Genomic DNA, 24,039 nt, shown 5'->3' with positions numbered 1-24,039 from the left:
TGCAATGCCCACTGTAGTAGTGCCCCTTATGCAATTTCCCCAGTAGCAGTGCCCCTTATTAAGTGCTCCCAGTAGTGCCCTTTATGCAGTGTCCCCAGTATTGCCCCTTATAGAGGCCACCAGTAGTGCCCTTCATACAGTGCCCCCAGTAGTGGTCCCCCTATGCAGTGCCCCTTATACAGGGCCCCCAGTAGTGGTACCCCCTATACACAGGCTTGCCTACCATCCTGATTTGGTCGGGAGCCTCTTGAATATCGGGTGCCACTCCCGACCCCCCAGAAAGGCAGGCAAGCCTCCCGGCTGCCGCCTGCCCCCCCAGACTAGTACTAGAAACCCCAGCAGCGGGGGGGCCTGATGACGCGATTTTTGCACTGAATCGCGTCATCATGGCTCTGCTCCCTCCTTCACAATGCTTTTGTCAGTGCCCGGCCATGCCCGGCTGTATGCAGGCATTCAGCTCCCTCCCGGAAGGAGGGCAAGTATGCTTATGCAGTGCCCCCAGTAGTGGTCCCCCCAATGCAGTGCCAATTATACAGTACTCCTTATGAAGTGCCCCCAGCAGTACTCCCCCCAATGCAGTGCCCCTTATACAGTGCACCTAGTGGTCCCCCTATGCAGTGCCCCCAGTAATGCCCCTTATACAGCACCCCCAGTAGTGGTCCCCCCTATGCAGTGCCCCTTATACAGTGCCCCCAGTAGTGGTCCCCCCCTATGCAGTGCCCCTTATACAGCACCCCCAGTAGTGGTCCCCCCTATTGAGTGCCCCTTATACAGTGCCCCAGTAGTGGTCCCCCCTATGCAGTGTCCCTTATACAGTGCCCCCAGTAGTGGTCCTCCCCGATGCAGTTCCCCTTATACAGTGCCCCCAGTAGTGGTCCCCCCCTATGCAGTGCCCCTTATACAGCACCCCCAGTAGTGGTCCCCCCTATGCAGTGCCCCTTATACAGTGCCCCAGTAGTGGTCCCCCTTATACAGTACCCCTTATGAAGTGCCCCCAGCAGTAGTCCCCCAATGCAGTGCCCCTTATAAAGTGCACCTAGTAGTGGTCCCCCTATGCAGTGCCCCCAGTAATGCCCCCTATACAGCACCCCCTGTAGTGGTCCCCCCGATGCAGTGCCCCTTATACAGTGCCCCCAGTAGTGGTCCCCCCCTATGCAGTGCCCCTTATACAGCACCCCCAGTAGTGGTCCCCCCCTATGCAGTGCCCCTTATACAGTGCCCCCGGTAGTGGTCCCCCCTATGCAGTGTCCCTTATACAGTGCCCCCAGTAGTGGTCCCCCCCTATGCAGTGCCCCTTATTCAGTGCTCCCAGCAGTGGTCCCCCTTATACAGCGGTGGTGTGTTTGTTACTGTCCACTGCGGACCACACGACTACACTGGCTTGAAACCACTCTCCTGGACCGCAGTCGGCAGGGTTCCCCAGCACCACGGGCACGTGCCCTACTCGACTCCTCCTAGTTATGCTACTGGCAGTGAACCTTAATCATAATGGTCACAAGTATACAGTGTTACCATAAAAAACTAAAATAATAACAAATTGACTTCCACTTTATGTTTTGTGTCACGGCCTCTCTGTCCTCCAGCATTACCATTCATTTAGTGCTAATGAAAGTTCATCCAGATACTCCGCTTATTCTACATTCCAGCCGTATAATTGGCGACACACATCTGATGACCTATTTACCAAACTGTGGAATTGGATTTCCCAATATCTCTGACACCAGCTATTTATAATACCGCTGCAGTAACACTGCTCTAATGACCTGATTTTATTTATATTTTATGCCGCTCGTAATATTCTCTGGGGGAAAACACATCAAAGTTCATTCAAAAGTAGAGCGAGAAAGGAAGAACAAGAGAGCGTCTCGCTATTATATAATTACTCTGTTGCAGATTATTTAACGTGGAGTCAGCCATTAAACATGCACAGATTGTTCCTTAATGTCACCATTGTGATAATTGTGTGTGGAAACCTGGAATAAACAGGAGTGTATGATACAACTTAATTGTATTTCCTGCTGATACACAGCCAGGCGTGAAGTGGGAGGAGCAGGACATAACAACACATAGGGGTAGATGTACTAAGCCTTTGAGAGAGATAAAGTGGTTGGAGATTAAGGGTCTATTTACTAAGCGGTGTTAGGAGACAACGTGACATGAGGTGGAATAGGTATGAAATACCGCCGGGCGCATGGCCGGCGGTTCGATTCCCGTCAGCGGCAGCCTGACAGGAGCAGAGTGCGACACAGCGGAAGCCCGACAGCGTTGGAAATCCCGATCGTGTATAGGTAAGTATCTACTAACCTAAACCCCCTAACCCTAACCCTCCTTAGGGGTGCCTAACCCTAACTTCCCCCCCAAGTGCCTAACCCTAATCCCCCCTCTAAGTGCCTAACCCTAACCACCCCCTTCCCCGCTACCTAAACCTAAGTCCCCTGGGGGGGGTGCCTAACCCAAAGTCCCCCCCAGGGGTGCCTAACCATAACCCTCCCTCCCCCTAGCTTAACCCTCCTGGGGGGGTGCCTAACCCTAAGTCCCCCCCGGGAGCCCTAAACCTAACCCTCCCCCCCGCAGCTGTCCGCTCGCGGCACACGGCATCACTACGATCGTGATGCCGGGCGCCGGTCTCCCGGCATCGGGGAAATGCGGGAGTCTACATCTAGATGCCCAGCATTTCACCCATGCCGGTATAAGACAGTCGGGAAGCTGGGTGCCGGTATTTAGGCAGTCGGCTTCCCGATTGCTTCCCCATGAGGTAAGGTGCCAGCCAATCAGCTCCTAGCTGCCATCTCACAGGCTGTGTTTGAAAAATGACGGTTGGGAGCTGATTGGCTGGCACCTTATCTCTTTTCACTTTTTGGAGTCTATTTACTAAGCAGTGTTAGGAGACAGAGTGAAAAGTGATAAGGTGCCAGCCAATCAGCTCCCAACTGTCATTTTTCAAACACAGCCTCTGAGATGGCAGCTAGGAGCTGATTGGCTGGCACCTTACCTCATTTCACTCTGTCTCCTAACACTGCTTAGTAAATAGACCTCAAAGTACAAACCAATCCACTCCTGTCATTTTTCAAACACAGCCTCTAATATGACAGAAGCTGATTAGTTGGTACTTTAGCTCTGTCCAAGGCTTGGTACATCTCCCCCATAGAGACATAACTTTCAGCAAGTACAACAGGACATAAAAATCTAATACAAACAGAACATAGGCCTCGATTCAGACCCGCTCGCTAGATGCGTATACAAATTTGGCTAACTTACAGCAAGGCAGACGGTTGCACGGTAAGGCATAAGCATGCCCACTATGTCTTGGCGTGCGATCGCCCTGTGTATGCAGACGCCCACCAGCCTGTCTTAAGACGCCCACTTATAAACGTCATCTCCAGGAAGTATATACAACCATCGGGTACAATCGGAAGCGAACGCAGCGCTCGTGGTTGACCATACCCTACCGCAAGCACTGCGAGCACTTGAGTGTAAAATCCAGCCAGGTGACGTGTACAAGGATGTTGCGTCTTAATTATGCACGCCTCTACAGCGGCATTGAGACGCTCATACACGCCTGCGTTCGCACCACTACTACCCCGTTTTCACAGACCAACCCTTGTCACCACCCACAAACGCCTTCTCCTGTCACTCAGCTGGGCAGTCTATGCGCAGCGAGCAAACTCTTCCCGATCGCTCGGACTGGTTCGCTCCCAGTGATGCGTACGCATGCACACAATGCAAACATCGGCAGTCTACGTGCGAACGCTTCCTAGCGAACGGGTCTGAATCAGGCCCTTAGCGCCATCTGCTGGTTCAATACAACAATACCCAGAACCATTATTTGAGAACACTACCAGTGAACTCCAGCTAAATAATTAAGGGATAAATAACATGGTAACTACATTTTTGTAGCACTACTATACTATTTAAGAGAACACTAGCATTATTCTGGGTAGGTTTTGAAGACTAAATACATTTTTGTGTACTCATTTTGAGGGGTATGTACTAAGTCTTGGAGAGTGATAAATTGGAGAGAGATACAGGACCAACCAATCAGCTCCAGTCACTTTTAAAAGGTGTATTTGAAAAATGGCAGTTAGGAGCCAATTTGTTTGGTACTTTGGAGCTCATTCAGAGTCGGTCATGAGCGCTGAGCGCTCACAACCGACTCGATGTTGCCGTGCATACGCATGCTGGAGCGTAGCAGACGGGGTGAGCTGTCAATGTTGAGTGACAGTTCGCCCCGTTTGCTGGGCAGGCCGGGGGCGTGCCCAGCCAAACGGAGGCGTTCCAGTCGGAGCGCTTGCCATTTGGGGGCGGCCTCACTGACATCATTGCTGATGTCAGTGGGGAACTTCCTGCTCAAACAGAGCAGGAAGCTCCCTGGGGCTTATGAGTGCCCAGACCCTACCCTAGGGTCTGGTGGTAAGCCCCGATAGTAGCGATGGTCTTGACCATCACCCATGTCGGTCGTTACAGCTGTGGGTGTTAACCCACAGCTTAACGAATGACAAGGAGGCGGCCGTTCAGGATGCAAGCGGCCGCCCTGATTCAGAGCGACCGCTTGCATCTAACGACCGCCTCTGTATGAGGCCCTTTATCTCTCTCCACTTTATCACTTTCCAAGGCTTTAGTACATCTCCCCCTTGGTTTTGTGTGTGAATAAATGAACCCCTATCTTATGTGTAATCATTAATTAGACTGCAGCAGAGAGTAACACTGTGAAATATTTAATATAAGCAATCTAATGTCAGTCTAGCAGCTGACTCTCCCTCAGAGACCCCCGCCCTCTCTCCTCACTGCCTCAATATCAACAGTGAGAGCCGCACCTAATGTCCCAATAGCTAGAACCATAGGCAAACTTCCGTGTGCCTGGAAACCCCCCTCCCCAGCACACACCATGACCACAATAGAAATAGTAATATAATACAATGTTACTAGCACTGCCTGTTCTTCTCAGTATCACAAATGAAATGATTAGTGCCACCTGTGGATCTTTTAAAATGTGTCAGCCAGTAATAAATACACCTGTGCACCAACTAGGAGATGTGGAAAACATGCACTGTTAGGGGTGCACTGCTATAGACCATCAATAGGGTTGATTATTAATACTGTATAATAATACACTATCCAGTACATAAGGAGACCAATATGTACATATATGTCCAGGGCAGTGCTAGGTTCTTCTGCTTCTACCCCAGACTCCCGGACTTCCTCTAATGCCCTGGAATGGTGCCCACATCTGAAGAAAAACATTCAGCTCAGACAGGATGGACCTACTGCCACATCTAATGGCGTACTGTGATCGCTGGTCCTGTATATGCTGGAATTATGCAACACAATATACTTTGTATGATGCATATTAAAGCTGGATAAGTACTAATTCTGCCCACTTCATGGACTGGCCACACTCGCTCTAAAACCAAGCATTTGGAAACCCCCCTCTAGAAATCCTGCGTTTTCCACTGGCTAGGACACATCTACCTGTGGGGCAGACATCGTCCTCTCCCGGTCACAAATGTTGACAGGCACGCTAGGCATGGAAATGCATGCGCCATTCCAGCATACATCAAACAAAGGTTGGTTTTGCCTTTTTAAATTATTACCGCTTTAAATATCTATCATCTAATTTGCCAAAATCTCACTGGTGCCAGCAACTCGCAAGCTACTACATTTGGGCCAATGTCTGTTAAAACAAAAACAAAAAATCTCTGTGGTCATTTCCGACTCTGGGGATCTTTTCAAACATTTGAACATAAATTTAGCGTCTGTCCTTTGGCGGCTATTAATGCGCAGCCGTGTTTTAATTTAGTTTTAACCTGCAGCAAAAATGTGCAAAGGAACTCATTAGGATCTAATTATAGGACGGTTAGCCTTAATGATCTATTCTATACACTAAACAAAAACCTGCAGGAACAGCAGGGGACCGAGCTATAAATACAGGGAAATGACTGGTCGGAAAATACTTAAATGATGGTTTATAAAAGACAAAAAAAAAAAAAAAAAAAGTGAATATTTGAACCAATCGTTGTGCGAAAAGAAAAAAAAAAAATTTTGGTAAGAATCTGAAGTCTTGGTAATGTTCTAAACTCAAATAAACATAGAATAAAATGCTCATGTTCTAACGACTTCTAACCCTATGGGCAAAATTTACTAAGCGGCGGTTTGACGGCGGTTTCTATTGTAATCTAAACCCCGGGGGTTTGGTGGCGGGTTCTATTCTGTTCTAAACTCCGGGGGTTTGGTGGCGGTTTTGCAGCAGTTTCTAAATGACAGCCTGTTCTAATTCTATTCTAAAATGTGTTTTGATGGCAGTTTTGCAGCGGTTTTGGCCTTAGTAAATCTGCAGATAGCAAAACCGCCGCCAAACCACAGTCAAAACACATTTTAGAATAGAATAGAACACGGCTGTCATTTAGAAACCACTGCAAAACCGCCACCAAACCGCCGGGGTTTAGAACAGAATAGAACCCGCCACTTAGTAAATTTTGCCCTATATCTGAAAGGAGGTTTTATTATTGGTAGGATGTAACATAATAACAGACCCCTTCTTATGATCAGTACACAAGAGATATTTTGTGATTTTTGGCAGAGGATTCTCAGATCTTTCAGGACGGGACGTTAGGAAATCTTTTCATGATCATCTTTTCAGCAGCAATCCACCAACTTAATAGAAAATAGCTATTTTAAGACTCATTTACCAAGACTATAGGGGGTAAGTTTACTAACATGGGAGTTCTGTTAAGAAGTGGTGTTGCCCATAACAACCAATCAGATTCTACTTCTCATTTATCTAGCACCTTCTAGAAGATAATAGCTGGAATCTGATTGGTTGCTATGGGCAACATCACTTCTTAATAGAACTGTCATCTTAGTAAATTTACCCCTTGGTACGGATAAAGGGGACAGCATGAAGTGAAAGGATTTTGGTTGAACTTGCAGTTGTACATTCATAGCAATAAATTGGTGATAAGAGACAAATTATATCGGGAAGAAAGTAAACAAAATTTCAGACAAAAAAAAATGAAAGACCTTTCTAAAGCTGGCCATACATGCTACAATTATCGGGGCGATCCGCCCGATATCCGCTGATCGCCCCGATAATTGCAGCGTGTGCAGCCGACCGAGGGTTAAATATTGCTTGGTCGGGCATGCCGGATTGTCCAGCATGCCCGTCCGATGCGATATTTAGGGGGTAACCTGTCGACCGCATCGGGAAGTATATGCCCAGCCGCGGCCGACAGACCGACATTTCCTGTGTTCCTTCCCATGGAAGGAACAGGGAAATGTCTCCTCCGCCCCGGGGCGGAGCACAGATGTCGGGCTGATATGAGAAGTCTCACAGTGTATACTGCGGACATCTGCCAGATAAAATGTCTGTCGGTCTGACAGACATTTTATCTGGACGCGTATGCCCAGCTATAGAAATAAAAACCTTCCCAGTATACCAGGCCTGGCTAACCTGTGGTACATTCAGCAAGCATGCTTTACCAGCTGATCGGAGGGAGGGTATGCTGGGACTTGTAGTGTCACAACAGCTGGGAAGCCACAGGTTGGCCAGGACTACGCTGAATTTTTTTTTTTTTGCCAGCAAAAGTGCAACACACCCTTCGATGAATAAATATGCCCCTAAAATATCTACCCCACAAACATTAACCTAATTTGTTATATTTTCTGTAATGTGGGAGAAAAATAAAGCATCAAAAGCAGGCAAAGCAACCATGTGGAGAACATACAAACTCTATACAGAGTACCCTACTTGGACTGAACAAAATGATGCCAATCACTTATATTCAGATGGAGCCATGGAAGGGTTTATGTGGGCAGAGCATTTATATGTAACTTCACATTTCCATCATCCTCTCGTTCACCCCTCTGCTGCATGCTGTCATACAGTATTACACGGGAGGCACTTCTCTAACTGAGCAGGCAGAGTGGAAATGACAGCTTTGCAGACTTGTCTTACTGAAATGTACTGCGAGGATTGCTGGATTTATACACAGGGACAGTGATGACATAGCATGGTTACACCTACGCCAGATCCCATAAAGACACTAAAGAAGTGGCTTGCAGCTTCAGCTATTCATAATGCAGCCGGGAATGGACATGCCTTAATAAAGTGATTCCTAACTCCAGACCTCAGTGACCTCTAACACTGCATGTTTTCTTGATCACCTAGTCCTAGTTGGTGCACAGTAATTGCTAGCCAACATATTTTAAAAGATCCAGGCAATGTGGCCGTTCAGAGTTGGTACATGCCTACTGTGGACCATTGGCATGGCTGGGTGAGTTGAGGGTGCAGTCAACTTTTGGATTATTTGGAGTTACTGGTTAATACCCCTTGTACACCAGAGCAAAAACCTGGGTTTTTGCTGGGTCTACCCGGGTCGCAGCTCGGTAGAAAATAGTCCCTGAAAAATAACCTGGGTCAAGTGACCTGGCAATGCTACCAGGGTCAGACCCAGGATGGACCTGGGTAATGGTGCAGTGTAAACGGCGCAACCCAGGTTATCCGACCTGGGTCATGCCTAAAATTAGCTGATTGGCAGTTGTGGAGCAGTCACCTCCCACTTTTTATGACCTCACAAGTTTAGTAGGGCAGACCCAGGTTCAGTGTGAATGGGGCTGACCTGAGAATAACCCAGATCGATGGGGCTGTGTAAACGGTGTCTGACCTGGGTTGGAACCAGGTCTGAAAACCCAGGTCGGACCCGGGTTTTTGGGCTGAAGTGGGATGAGCCTTCTCAGTACCATCACCAGAGCCGTAACTAGACCTTTTGGTGCTGTGTGCCAGAAAGAGTGTTGGTGCCCCCCTATTTTTTAAATAGGGAGATAACACACCCGAAAAAGGGCCATGGCCTCATGGGGAAGGGCATGGGAAGAGAGAGGGGAGGCCAGGAGATGCTGGGGATAAAAGAAGAGGAAGCTACAAGTGAGAATGATAATAAACAGGAATATTGACAGGCCCGAATGGTGCCCCCTGCCCTGCGGTGCCCTGTGCCCCGACGCTGGTCGCACTACCCTAGTTACAGCCCTGACCATCACTATGTACAGTACTCACAGCACTGAGAGGCCCGGACCATGTAGAGAAAGCAGACGTATTGGATGACACCTGTAGTTTGCATCTTCTGATTGTAATGGTTTGTGCACCTGCCTGTGATTTGGAATTACAGCCCCGTTCTCCCGCAGGCACTACGGCATCTGCCTATCTGTGATAAGGGCTCTAGGAGTGTGCATAACGTTTACAATTAAACTCTCTGCGGGTTCTTTGTGCCATTATTATTTTATCTAATATAAGCCAATCTCGTACTTTAACCAGCAGATAAAAGGGTAGACGGACTGCTGGTAGCCGGAGCTACAATTTCCTCCAGAGGGAGAAGAAGTTAAGGGGTCTACGTACTAAGGGGCTGATGTACTAAGCTCTGGAAAGTGATAAATTGGAGAGTGACAAGCTTCCAGCCAATCAGCTCCCAACTGTCATTTATCACACACAGCCTGTGACATGACAGTTAGGGCCATATTCAATTAGCCACGATAATCGAATACTTCGACTGTTTTGGACGCAAAAACTTTTCGTGCGCGGCCCCGCTTTTTGCCCCGTTCAATTCCAAAGGAAGCGAAAACGAGACCCGGCGAAGCGCAAACAGACGAAAAGTGCTGTCAGATTTGGGGAAATCAGCCTGACACCCCCCAAAAGATGCACTAACATTGGGGATCAATGTAGATGCCCCTGAATAGCCCTACTGAAGGTATTTGGGGTATTTAAATTAGGGATGTGCAGGCTCGGATAGGTTCGAGTTTGCACGTGGAGTTCGGATTTTTCCCTCCAAAAAAACGGAACTCAGAACGAGGCAAAACGTCATCTTACATGGACGAACATCATCATTCCTTGTCTTTTGAAGTGAAGTTTTAAAAAAATGCACCTTCAGCAAGAACCTGCAATCCAAAAAACACCTCCCCCATACTTGCAGACCCCCTAAAAGCTTGTTCCTCAAGTTTTTAAGTTTGTACCCCGAGATTTTTTTTTTCTGTCCCCTTTTTTTAAAGGATTTTTTTGAAGCAGTTATGCTTTGGGGGGCTGTCCCAAGGGTGCTGACGTTTGCACCCCAAAACCACAATTCTGCACTTTTTTTCACCACTTATTCATAGGCGAATCTTTTTCGCCTATAACATTGCATTGCGTTTTCACATCCATGAAAAGTATTTGGAATTGAATACGGCGATACTTTTCTGCCTGGCGAAATGACGTCATCGGCGAATCTTTTTCGCCAAAAAATGGCTTTTCGCATCTAGTTGAATACGGCCCTTAGAAGCTGAGTGGCTGGTAGTCTATCACTTTCCAGAGCTTAGTACATCTCCCCCTAAGCCTTGGAGAGAGATCGAGTGGACAGAGATAAAGTACCAACCAATCAGCTCTTAACTATCACTTTACAGGCTATGGCCCGTATTCAATTTGGAGCGAAAAGTCAGTTTTGGCGAAAAAGTATCGCCGATGATGTCATTTCGCCAGGCGGAAAAGTTTTGCTGTATTCAATTTCAAATACTTTTCGCCGATACGGAAAGTCAATGCAATGGACCCGGCTAAAGAGTTTCGCCTATGAATAGCAGGCGGAAAAAAGTGCAGGATTGGGGTTTTGGGGTGCAACGTTGCGGGATCCCCTTTGCAGGCTTAAGACAGTCCCCCAAAGATAAACTGCGCCAAAATTAAAAAAAAAAAATACTTCAGAACTCCCCAAAAAAGTACTTTCATTTTGGGGGCGAAAAAGAGCAAAGTTGGGGGACACATTTAAAAACTAGCGAAATAAGACTCCTGGGGGTCCCCAAGTATGCCCCAGGTGTTTTTAAGTTTGCAGGTGCCAGTGGGAGGTGGATTTTTTATGATTTTTAAATCTTCACTTTAGCAACATTAAAATATGCTACTCCCCCATTTTTAGGTACCCCAAATTTGATGGGACTACTTAATTTCACCAAAAAACCCTGATAAATGCTATTCTTCACCCCTTACGCAAATATGTAAAACAGCAGCTATTGAGAACATTTTAAATCCCCATATACCTTCAGCAGGCCAATTCGGGGGTATCCATAGTGATCCCCCATGTCAGTGTCTCTTTTGGGGGGTGTCAGGCTGATTACCCCATTTTGGAGAGTACTTTCCACCTTTTCAAGTTCGCCGGGTGCCGTTTTCGCCCACTTTGAAATTGAATACGGGGGACACGCGCGAAACGTTTTCGCACCCAAAACACGCGATATAGGTGAAAAGTCGGGCAGGCGAAAAAGTATGGCGGGTGCGAAACAAATTGAATACGGCCCTGTGTTTGAAAAATGACAGTTAGGAGCTGATTGGTGGGTACTTTATCTCCCCTAGGCTTAGTACATAGACCCCTAATTGTTTAACCAACTATAGAGACTCCCTGTTCCCAGCTGAAAGGGTCGCAGCTGCGGCAGTCACTTGGGCAGAAGTGCTGCCCACCTACATTAAAAACTGGGAGGTGACTCTGTAATTGAGAATAGTCTGACTTTGCAGAAATAGGTGACTTATTATTACCATGTTGGTGAATGTGACCGTAAGCAGCTACGGGACAGGAATAAGAAGGACTTTAGATAAAAACAAAAAGGGGCTGGGAAAAATAAAAAACAAGTGCGGATGTTTGCCTGTATCCAGACTTGCACTAGTCTATGTGTTGTCACTGTGAGGGATCATTTACATCTGCCCTAACCTTGGCACAAGAGTTCAGCTCAACTCAACATAACCCGTAATTCTGCCAACACGCCCTCATAAAATGCGAACGCCCCATTGCTATTCAGTCACAGCCATTCAGACGCAAGCGGAGGGCAGCTGAGCTACCTACAGCTAAAAATCACAAGGCCTGTCCACAAAATGGAGTACAGTTGCGTGGTAGGGATTAGATTGTACGCTCCACTATGACAGGCACCGATGTGAATGAACAAACATACTCTGTATGCTGGAAATACATAAACAGAGAATGTTATTATGCTTTATTAATGTAACATATTATGCAGCAACAAACAGGGAATATTTAATCCTGCACATCACTGACTGCCCCTGTGGAGTTTACACTCTGAACCTGGCCTGGCCAACCTGTTGTGAAACCGCAGGTCCCAGCATGCTTTACCAACTGATCAGTGGGAGGGTATACTGGGACTTGTGTCATTCTCAAAACTTTTGGCCATGGCTGTACAAGTATTGGTTTTCACAAAGTTTGCTCCTTCAGTGGTTTTAGACCTTTTTGTCAGATGTTACTATGGTATACTGAGGTAACTTTACAAGCATTTCATAAGTGTCAAAGGCTTTTATTGACAATTTCATTAAGTTTATGCACAGAGTCAATATTTGCAGTGTTGACCCTTCTGTTTCAAGACCTCTGCAATTCGCCCTGGCATGTTGTCACTCAAATTCTGGGCCACATACTGACTGATGGCCGCCCATTCTTGCCTAATCAATGCTTGGAGTTTATCAGAATTTGTGGGTTTTTGTTTGTCCACCCACCTCTTGAGGATTGACCACAAGTTCTCAATGGGATTAAGGTCAGCATGCTCCATCATGCTGGAAAAGGCATTGTTCGTCACCAAACTGTTCTTGGATGGTTGGGAGAAGTTGCTCTTTGAGGATGTTTTGGTATCATTCTTTATTCATGGATTATTAGGCAAAATTGTGAGTGATCATCGAAATTTTGGGTCCATGGCCTGGAAACTCCCCAGACCTTAATCCCATTGAGAACTTGCGGTCAATCCTAAAGAGGCGGGTGGACAAACAAAAACCCACAAATTCTGATAAACTCCAAGCATTGATTAGGCAAGAATGGGCGGCCATCAGTCAGTATGTGGCCCAGAAGTTGAGTGACAGCATGCCAGGGCGAATTGCAGAGATCTTGAAACAGAAGGGTCAACACTGCAAATATTGACTCTTTGCATAAACTTAATGTAATTGTCAATAAAAGCCTCTGACACTTATGAAACGCCTGTAATGTTACCTCAGTATACCATAGTAACATCTGACAAAAAGGTCTAAATACACTGAAGCAGCAAACTCTGTGAAAACCAATACTTGTGTCATTCTCAAAACTTTTGGCCATGGCTGTAGTTCCTCAACAGCTGGAAAGCCATAGGTTGGCCAAGCCTTACCTAATCTCTACTCCACACACAGGTCAGTGTCATCAGAAGCTAATGAATCTACCATTGTGTTTCCCTCAACTATGGGAGGAAACCAGGCAAATAGAGAGAACATACAAACACCATACATATAATGCCAAAGGGACACAACATCACAGCAAAGTTTGAAGAAGGCCCCCCAGTTTTTGAAGGTAGCAATGCTCACCACTGTGCCACCATATTGAGCATTAAAAAAAAAGAAACCTTTTGCCTTATTTTTAAGTGAATAACAAGTTGGTCACTTTTAACTGGGCGATTAAAATGATAGCAATCAAAATGTACTAGATACAATTGCCTGTGTGCTATTGGCTTATCAAGTTAGAGAAGAAAAAAAACAATATACTATGGTAGGGTCGGCCTCTGTCATATACACATAATATAGAGAACATATGGCTTCTATTCCTCGTACGGGACAGTGTGTAAATCGTGAGCTTCCCTCAGGCAACAAAGAGACCAGCGGCAGCAGATGGGAAGGGCGCACCCCCTGCCTCCGGGCCACAGCAAGACCTTCTGGAATGTTTTGGTAACTGAGGGAGACGTTTGTGCTCCAAGATTAAATAAATAGGGCACGGTTTCCTCATTTACAGTCACAGTATTGTGGAACCACATGCTGGGCTTTGTGGTTCCACAATATTTGGAAAGACACAGGCTGCCTAATGACCGTTAGCCCATGCTGCCTGCCCTCCATACCATTTTTTCTTGTGCATGCCACCTTACCGAAGCTTGGTACAGAATTGCCAACCACCGATGTTCATGATGGTAATGCATGAGCCATTCGCTGCCGGGAACGCAGCTGACGTCCATTCTGCTGTGGACACTAGGATGGAGTACCCACAGCAGTGCTTTTTTTGGGAATGCACAAACTTACGGTGCCCACCGTGCATGCACACTAACCAATAAGGCTCCATCCCATCGCACGGCGCATTGTGATGGTGGCAATGATGCCACTCCCTACTACAGGAGGCATTCTGCTACTTTGCCCCTTCCCAGTCTGGAAAAACTGCCGGACTCGGTGGAGCGATGGCTTTCTTCTGCGCATACCTCCAGCTTGCGTGCACATAGAGTCGTATTTGCGATTGAGCTGCATCGTAGACGCACGGTTTCAGAAAGGTTTTGAAAATGTATTAGATGTTCCGGGGTGGTGACTGAGAGGCGACTAAGAGGACGCATGGAGTCTTATGGGCGTTATATGGGGGTGTCAGAGGCGTGTCGCCGATAGCAGTTATGTAGACACAGAATTGTACATATAGGCCATAATTAGATGCAGATTCCGCACCTGCCATAGAGCAGGAGCAAGTTTTGATGGTGCGACCAATGGCGCATCTAAACACGCACCAATTGGTAATTCAGAGTATATGGGCGCTGAAAGTGGGCATCAGTCCTTACACATTCGCTCGCACCTCTGTACTCCAGGGAAAGGGCTTTGTACTGTAGCAGCATTTGCAAAAAAGTTAGACGTGCGACCGGTAAAAGACGAAGATACAGAAACGGCTGCCTCCGACTCAGGCAGGGGCGTATCTATAATGGGTGCAGGGAACACGGGCCCCTGGGTCCAGGGGCACACCCTGCACCCATAATATTACTTACCTCTCTGGAGTCCGTCGGCACGGGAGTCTGGCGCAGTAAAACGATTGGAAAATGGCCACAGCGGCCATTTTTCCGTCGTATGCGCAGTACAAGGAAAATGGCCACCGCGGCTCCCGGTGATCTGTGCATTCATTATAGACTCTGGGCACACTCTAGTGCCCAGAGTCTATAACTCCGGCACTGGCCGCGCACATCTCAGTGCGCTGCCGGCCGCCGGGCGGAGAGGAGGGGGCCAGTGTCGGAGACTTTACACGGGCCCCCTCCTCTCTAGAAACGCCCCTGGACTCAGGGATATACTTACTAAAATGCTGGGTTTTAGAAGTGGAGATGTTGCCCATAGCAACCAATCAGATTCTACTTAACATTTATCTAGCACCTTCTAGAAGATAATAGCTAGAATATGATTGGTTGCTATGGGCAACATCTCCACTTCTAAAAACCACCAGCACTTTAGTATATATACCCCTCAGGATCAGGTCCCTTATGGATTAATATTTGTTCTATGTGAGACTCCTGCTCTTCTCCATTCACAGAAGCTGTGCTGGCACTATGCAAATGTTAATGACAATAATAATATTATTATTAATAATAAATGAATGGTCATGAGCACATAACCAAACTCTAATTCACGACCCACACCCGGGATATATGCACTAAATGTCATCCAAGCAATTGCAAAAATCAGTTTACTTTTAGAATGTAAAATTGTTTTGAGGTTACAGATTAATAACGCTCAACATCAAGACTCGGGCAGCATTTGTAGCCAATTAACCTCAGACGGATGCCGGAATTTTAATAAGTAGGGCAGAGAAGTGACCCATTGACAAAAGGCGGCGTAAGCTCGCTTTTCCGAGCAAAACAAAATTAGCATACTGTGTACAGCGGGGGAAAAAACAAAATACAATCGCTTTGAAAGTATCTAGGGAACTGGAACAATACAATTTGCAAAAGCCTCATCCATACGTATCCTACCTACTACAATGATAAAAAGGTAACTCGAAAACAATAAACAAAGCACTACAATATATCCTTCAAGCGAAAGGCACAATCCTCTCCTGCAACTAACAATTTTGAAGTTCCCTGCGATAACCAGGGTGTTAGATCTCAGACTGTTAAAAGAAACTGACCCCCTCAGGAGTGTAGAAAAAAAAAAAAGAGAGAAATTGAAAATATTTCGGGAGATTAAAGCTCCGTAAATCTACATTTTCTTGAATCCACATTAATTATTGAGGCACCCTGCAGTGTAATGTAATTGGCTGCTGTCTTTTAGCTGAGTTTTTAGGTTAACATTACAAATGTATTTTGATTTTCATTAAAAAACGACTTTGGTTATAAAGAGATTATTTTAATGAACACACAAGGTCCGCGCGGCAAAGCATCTACAGGCCTACAGCTGTCTGGTTTTTCTTTTTTTATCTTTTGGTCTCTGCTGGTCCAGCGAAAAAAAAACAAAGTGAGAAAATTGCTGCCACAGCTTCTGTAGGGAAGCGAACGTCTGTCCGAGAATGCTACGTTTGGCAAAAAGAAAGCGAGATGTGCGTGCATGCTTTCGTTTGTAGCGGTGTTCAAAGCGTTGCTAAATCCTACTGGCAAGAGAGGCTTCTTGTTTATCCTTCCAGGAACAATCGCATATTGTTCATTTATGTGACTAGACACACTGGGGTCCATAGTCACATGGGACGGCAGCCATCTTGGTCTGTGCCAGAATCATTGCCTAGGAGCCCATGTGTGTGTTGACCTTTTTATTGCAATTTCTTAGAAGATAGGTTACCCAGACAGGGGTACTACTTACCCGGCACCAGCCCCCATGTGTTCCCATGGTTACCAAAACGGTCATACCCAAAAGATACAAAGATCTGGGTGATCGTTAAAACCGGGAGGCTTTCCGGAAAACAATGATGGCAGCTTGCAGAAGTCAAACTATAACATGACACAGTACACTTTACCAGTCAGACTTCTCACTCTACAGATTAAAGGAGCGTACACACTAGACCAGTGATTCCCAACCTCGGTCCTCAAGGCACACTAACAGTCCTGCTTTTAGTGATATACATGCTTAAGCACAGATGGTTAAATCAAAATAACTAAGGTACTAATTAAGTCACCTGTGCTCAACTATGGATATCCTTAAAACCTGGACTGTTAGTGTGCCTTGAGGACCGTGGTTGGGAACCCCTGCACTAGACGATATGCTCCCTGAGCGATATCGTGTAGTGTGTCCCCGGCAGGCTGTGCTCAATGTCGTTCATGACATTGAGCACACCCGCTGAACGATATCATTAACAATATCGTTCAGCGCCGGGCTCTCTCCCCCATTCCCCAACATGCAGCAACCTGACAATATCGTCAGGTTGGCCTGCATGTTTACCCGATGAACAATAATGACGAACGACCCGCGGGAACGCGCATCGTCGTTATCGTTCGTTTTGGTTTTTAAAATGGACGATAAAGTGGATGACTGAACAATAACGATATCGTTATTGTTCAGTCGTCCACTTTAATCGCCCAGTTTGTACGCACCTTTACTGTATGGAATACAATTCACCTGGATGGAAGGTATATAGAATAGCATTACACCAATAAATCACACAATACTTTCGTATAAGCCCCAGAAGGTTATATTACCATTCAGCGGTTTGGATGCTGGATTTAAAGGGGCAATCATACACAGAACACACTGGATAAATACATAATTCCCTCTAAGGCGCTGGGCCTTGGTGTACATTACATTAAACATTTACAATACAATTTGACAGTATGAGAAACAGAATAAAAAAACTTCCCTTAGTTGGTGGAACTGGTGCCGGGGTGTTTCCTTGCTGGGTTTCATATTCAATATTTCATCCCCTTTAAACCGTCAAGTAACTGCTTTGAAGAGCACTCCATAGTAAATTCACCCCCATATTAAAAGTGTTATACAGGTTTTTCTAATTATAATCCAGATCAACCGTAGAGAAAGAGTTAGAGAGAGAAAAAAAAAGTTTATTTTTTAATGGTATTGTCCTTAATCATCAACGCAGAAAACAAATGTCAAGTTAAAGTTTATTCCTCTGTTTTATTGATCTGGAATCACTATGTTCAACTGTGTCTCTACAAGAGCCTTGCAGAGCAGTCAGGTCTCACCTGTTATATCTGCACTCAATGGGGGGAATTCAATTCAACGCGCTATTGAATAGCGACGGGAGAGACTCCCGAAGCTATTCAATACACCGCGCTGTTTGGGCGCGCTAAGGATTTCTTCACGCACCCCCCTGGGGATGCGAAGAGAAAACCAAACAAAGTGCCGGGTGCGCGGCTGTTTTTCTACATAGCGCGGCTGGCTGTGCCCGGCACTTTGGTCAGAGAATGCCGGTTACCGCGCCTTAACACCCTTGTTAAGGTGCGATGACCGCATTAACTGGCATTCTCCGACCACAGAGCGCAGTGAATTGAATCGCTCCGGGAGCTCGCTCCCGGCGCTATTCAATTCGCATTGAATTGAATCGCCCCCAATGTGTCTGTCAGGGATTCCCTGAGCTGTAGACAACAACATTCCCTCATTATTAATAATAATAATACAGCTTTGTGTTGCACGTGACAGGTCTTTGGGCCAGAAAGAGAGATACACTAGAGAAAATAAAATAAAACACCTGCATCCCCTCCTTTAGGGGCATTTATTATAAGCAGTAAGGAAGACGACCGGTCACTTCTCAAATACATTGATTTTTACCTAATAGAATCGGAATCGGGCCATTGGCATTTACCCGTTTCTATTGGTTTTTGAAAGCAGAGCAATCATAGAAAAACAACATTTATTTTTACACATACATAATGCAGAAGACATTATAGAAAAACCGGCGTATCTAAGAAGATCCAGTTACAACTGACACTAAAAAAATGTTGACCTTTGTTTATTAAGTTGCCTATTTACAACGTATAACTCTACCCTATGACATAGATCGGTCAGCGGTCAATTGGGACTCACAGCTGATATCTTATTTGGACATTTAAATTGTGTAGCAGCTTCAGCTCACATTAATACTGGACATTTAAAGAAAAAAAATGACAACCCCTAATTATTACAAAAGAATGCTTTCCTATGTTTCTGTTAATAACTGTGGTAAAGATATGTTAACATTACATAACTACTGTATGACGACTGGCTCAGTGATACAATGGTAAATATATAAGTGACTTATATGAGGTGTTTTGCCTTCACTCGTAGAACACCCTGAAAATTAGCTCCCTTGTTCCCTTACAGAGGGTGGAGGCGGCCATTTTGTGAACTGGACCAAGATCTTAAATCTCAAACTTGGTCCTCAGGACCACACACAGGTCACGTTTTCCAAGGTCATCAAGCAGGTGCGCATGTGTATTCAATACTCACTGACACATTTTAAAAGACCCACAGGCGAATTGAATTATTTCACTTGTCATTTTGTGAGGAGACCTGAAAAACATGCACTGTTTGGGGTCCTGAGGAAAGAGTTTGAGAACCTGTGTCTTAGAGAATGCAGCCTTTCAATTCCCAGAGAACAAGTGACATCACTGAGGCATGAGGCCACTAGTCCTTCAAAAAGTTGGTTCAGCATACAAAATGGCTGACTATTGTGAATAGGTGATATACTTAAAAGACACAGGAATGACCTACAAACAGATGCATCAAACATATGCAAAGGTAATATTCATTACTCTCCCAACGTTTGTGTAGTCACGTTCACATTTGTTACTATTGAACATACTAGAGAACATTTTGCTTTTAAAATTTATAGCACAAATGGCATAATTACATTTAGAAATGAGTCCCCTTCCCTGACACGTCCCTTCTCAAGGAACTGTAACTGCAGCGTTCCTTGCAGTTTTATTCCTACTGGTTATCAGAACTTTAACAGATTTCCAAATCCGTAATTGTAGCATAAGAGAACGGGATTCACAATAACAGATATGTAAGATTTCAGAGCAGAATGGAGTTGTGACACGGATGCTGGAGGGCAGAATTTTCAACAGTTGGATTTTCAGCTCTCAATCAATGTTCAATAGGATAGCGTTCTCTATGGCACAGGCCCAAACTTTGCTTCCAAAAGCTCTGCTGTCAGCAGCAGAAATCAGCAATAATAAAAGCTTACTGTACATATATATTTGACAGATTATTTGAACCCATGTTGGCGAAGATCCACTTCACAGAAACTTTTTGAAAACACACACACACACACTTTTATTGATGGATGCACTATTTTAGGAATCAGCAGAATACCCAATAGTTGTACAAAGTATTCTGCTGAATAACAAAGTTGAATTCCTATAATTGGTGTTAGAAGTGGGATGAAGATATCTGGAGGAGAGTGCAATCAGTAATTTTGGACTATTAGTCACATTTATTTATTAACATTTATTATTGTCAACATATTTCACTGCGCTTTACAGTTACAGATCCAGCACGCATTGGGTAAGGTTATTTTTTTTCTTGTATTTTATTACACACCATCTTAAATGTCTCAACTCTACAGCACTGGACTATTGGGAGTCCTAGGTAATCAGAATATTTTTTTAACTTAATCTTTTTAAATAAAGTGATCCCTTACAAATTTGACTACTGATGTTTTTCCGGCACACTAGTTTGCAAATTAAAATTACGTTTGAGTGCCCTAAATGTTCAAATCCTATCTGCAAATGTAATTCTTTAAATCAATAACTGCACATTAAAATCCCCAGAATTTGGTTAAAGTAAACTGTAAAGATTGGTAATGTCTGAATCTTGCCAAACCATGTGTGTTTGGCAGGATTCTGAACCAAATCCTTAATATGGCACTTCCATACTGATAATAGCAGAGTCCAAAAGATGTAATAGATGTACCATCACCTGCAAATGTTATGTTACAGCCTCATGGGATGTAAATAAACAATACTCCGTAAATGGGTTCCGGACTATAGATAGACAGTAAAAAGGTTTCAATGTCTAGATAGACACCAGATGTTAGACAGTCAATAGGTCGACTGGGAAAAAGGTCGACATGTAAAAAGGTCGACAGGTACAAATGGTCGACATGGACAAAAAGTCAACCCAGTAATGGTCGACACAAAAATGGCCGACTTTTATTTTTTACTTTTTTAGGGTTAGGCACTTACCGGAGGGTTAGGCACTAGAAGGGATGGTAAGGGTTAGGCACCTACCTGGATGGTTAGGTTTAGGCGCCAGGAAGGGAGGGTTGGGCACCAAGGGGAGGGTTAGGGTGAAGATTAAGGCTAGAAAACAAAAAAATAATGCGTCAACCATTTTTGTATCAACATTTTTGACCCTTTCGACCATTTGTACCTGTCGACCTATTCACTATCTAACATTTGATGTCTATCTAGACAATGTCAACCTTTTTAATATCAGTTAATCCACACACTCCGTAAATATATACAGCTGAAATTGATTTCTCTCTATGAACGCTCCATGATCAAAATATTTCAACACAAGCAACACAAAATTGTCAATCAAGTTTTAATGCATCATAGAGAAGTAAAACTACATTGTAATATTTAGGACAAACACTTTTTTCTATGCACACTAAATGGACTGTTCCCTTAAATTAAACCAAAATAAATAAAACTACTTTTAACAGTCCAATACATTTCTTCATATATCCCCTCACATTTTCTAGCTGCACATTTTAAATTTTTTATTTAAGAATAAAATAAACTTAAAAAACCCTTTAAACCTAAAAAACTACATTGCAAGCCATATTTGAATGTGTAATTGGTGTAAAATAACCAATGTATAACAATTGTGTTTTAATCAAGTTTGCTTTGTTCATCAGTAAAAGAATATAAAAATCTTGGTCAACCCATTGTTAAGTGTATTAAAATAGATCTGTATAGTACTGCACAGTTTCTCCCGGAGTTGTGAAAATGGTGGATGGGACCATTAAATGCTATTAGTGATCAACCACCAAACCGTTTTGTAAGACATTCACAACTGTGTGATATGCAAATGTACAGCAGAGCTGCCTTCTGTTGTGTACTCCTCGTCAATGTTAATGCACTCTCAATATGAGATTTGTGTGATAATTTTTTTTTAAAGCAGTCTATAAATGATCAAAGCATGTATTTCAGTGTCAAGTCTAAAGAAAAAAATAAATAAAATAACATGCTGAAATGGAAAAGGAAGCCGGATACAAATGTGCATACCGCTTTGAGACTACTTCATTAAAAAAAAAATATGAATCAATAAAATTCCAACACTGAATAAACTGATCGATAACAGCCAACAATTTAGGTAAAGCTACTGTAGTTTCTATGTATAAAGCGAAAATAAATGGTTTCAGCAAAATACATTTCTAAAAGGTGCTTATATATTTTGGATATTTTTTTTTTGACTGACCATTTTCAAGCTGTTAATCTCGTAAACAATTAACTGTATCACATATGTCTTAATGAAGGGAACAAAACACGTATATTAAAATTAAACATCAGACATTGTTGCCTATCTTTTGAAACCAAACATAGTCGACATTAGACTGTGGCCTATTAAGATGCTAGGCTAGGCTGACCACTGTGGTATCAGGAAGACTAGCTGAAATATAGAAGAATTAAGAATAATTTTAGAAGCAGTCTTCAAAAAAAAATATCAGTCTTCCCTGCCCGCCCAATCCCACCTACTTAATAATCCATAGCATTAAAAAAAACAATATTTAAAAAACAAAATATTATATCAGATATGAGAAACTCCATTTGAGGCAGTTTTTTTCTGTACCATATAAGCAGATACTTCTGCGAGAATAAAATAAAAAATGCATATTGTTCCTTTCACATTACTTATTTTATAATAAAAATGCAGTACAAAAAGGTAAAGTTTTTTGGCATATTGTCTGTACTGGCAAAAAAAATCAAATAAATAACAATAATTAAAAAAATCTGATGAAAAAAAATAAAAAATAAAATAAAATTATTTTTTTTCTTCTTTACCAAAACGTAAATATTTCGAGCTACCAAAGTTACCCACTTTGTCATTGTTAAATCTTTCAAGAGGAAAAAAAACCTTAATGAGAAAAATACATCAATAGCAAAATAAGTACAAATTAAGGAGTTTTACAGTCATACTTTGTTAAATAGTTCAGCACGCGTATACACAAGCATGAAAATACTTCAATATCCCACTAGAAACGCTAAGTTTATACAGTTTTCTTTTAATATATCTGCAAACCTCAGCTGTATTAATACTGAAAAAAAATCAGCTTTTGTTTGAAGGCTCTGAGTAATTACTAACTTAACCCTTACCAACAGCCCCTTTAAACAATTAACCTGAATACATGTGGCAGATTTGATATGAAAGGGCTGTATAGTCCAAAAAACTATTCATACAATTTTGTTACCTATTCATGTCCCCCAAAATAGAGTCCCAAATCCCCTTTCATACTAATTGTACTATAATTCATTCTTCTGACAAATAAACAAAAGGTGAATTGTTAGGCAAAGGAGCGCCGTTCACCTCGCTACGATCGGAATTTGGCCCTTTCATACACTGTTTTTTATTTTTCTCCATCTCTTTAAATAATACAGAAGTATTTTAAGGCCAACGTAAAATGAAGTGAAAAAAAACTGATAAGCACTGAAGGTGTCGCGGCATCTGGCGCAGCAAACACTGCTCTCTCTTCACCACTGCTGCGGTTGGGTTTTACAAAACACATTAATGTGTTTGCGAGCCCTCTTGTACATCGATGCAATGGGTGCGAGCATTTTAGAAAAAGACAGACCGTTCTTTCGGGGTTTTTTTTTCCTTTCTTGGCGAAATTTGCTTAAAGTTATTGTTCCATCTGGCTGTGTCAATTGTTACTGTGAGACTGCTGCAGGCCTTTGTGTAGAGTAGGGGTGGCGGAGGAGGGTTTGATCCAGGGGACCGTCAGCAAGGAAGAAGAGGTGGTTGTGGTCATGGTAACCTGAAGCATCTGCTCGTTTTGTATCAGTCTAATGAGAGTTTTCAGACGTTCCAAAGATGACTGAGTTCCCCTCTGCTGGGCCAGCAAGCTATTCTTTAGCTCTAAGCATTTCTGTCACATGGGGAGAGAATAAAATATGATGGTTATATTAAAAACTGGCTCTACGCATGAATGGATAACACTAAAATGGATGTGTATAATATAAAGGATCGTATAATATACCGCATTCCGTGTTTCAGAAAATATCAAACTATATCACTAGCTCACGTATCCAGTAGTACAATATAACCAGGGAACTGATATAGGTCTCCCATCTGTTTTATTAAGATCTTTGTACATTTCTACAGCTTCCCCTATGTGGGCCTTAATGCATAAAAGAAAAAAATATGTTTTGGTT

General features: G+C 43.7%; 1 protein-coding gene across 3 annotated transcripts in view; it reads right to left on the bottom strand.

Moving 5' to 3' along the window:
* Positions 1 to 21,194: 21,194 nt before the first annotated feature.
* The window catches only part of PHF21B (PHD finger protein 21B), a 114,063-nt gene continuing 111,218 nt past the window's right edge, over positions 21,195 to 24,039 (bottom strand). For all 3 annotated transcript variants that reach the window (XM_088478298.1, XM_088478299.1, XM_088478300.1), the window contains exon 13: positions 21,195 to 23,753. In XM_088478298.1, the coding sequence (XP_088334424.1) occupies positions 23,529 to 23,753 (225 nt within the window). In that variant the 3' untranslated portion in view covers positions 21,195 to 23,528. The remainder of the gene's footprint in view (positions 23,754 to 24,039) is intronic.

Source organism: Taudactylus pleione, unplaced genomic scaffold, assembly GCF_031769625.1.
Source record: "Taudactylus pleione unplaced genomic scaffold, aTauple2 ptg000212l, whole genome shotgun sequence".
Taxonomy (NCBI): Eukaryota; Metazoa; Chordata; class Amphibia; order Anura; family Myobatrachidae; genus Taudactylus; species Taudactylus pleione.
The sequence above is the reverse complement of the archived record's forward strand: the minus strand, read 5'-3'. Positions and strand labels throughout refer to the sequence as shown.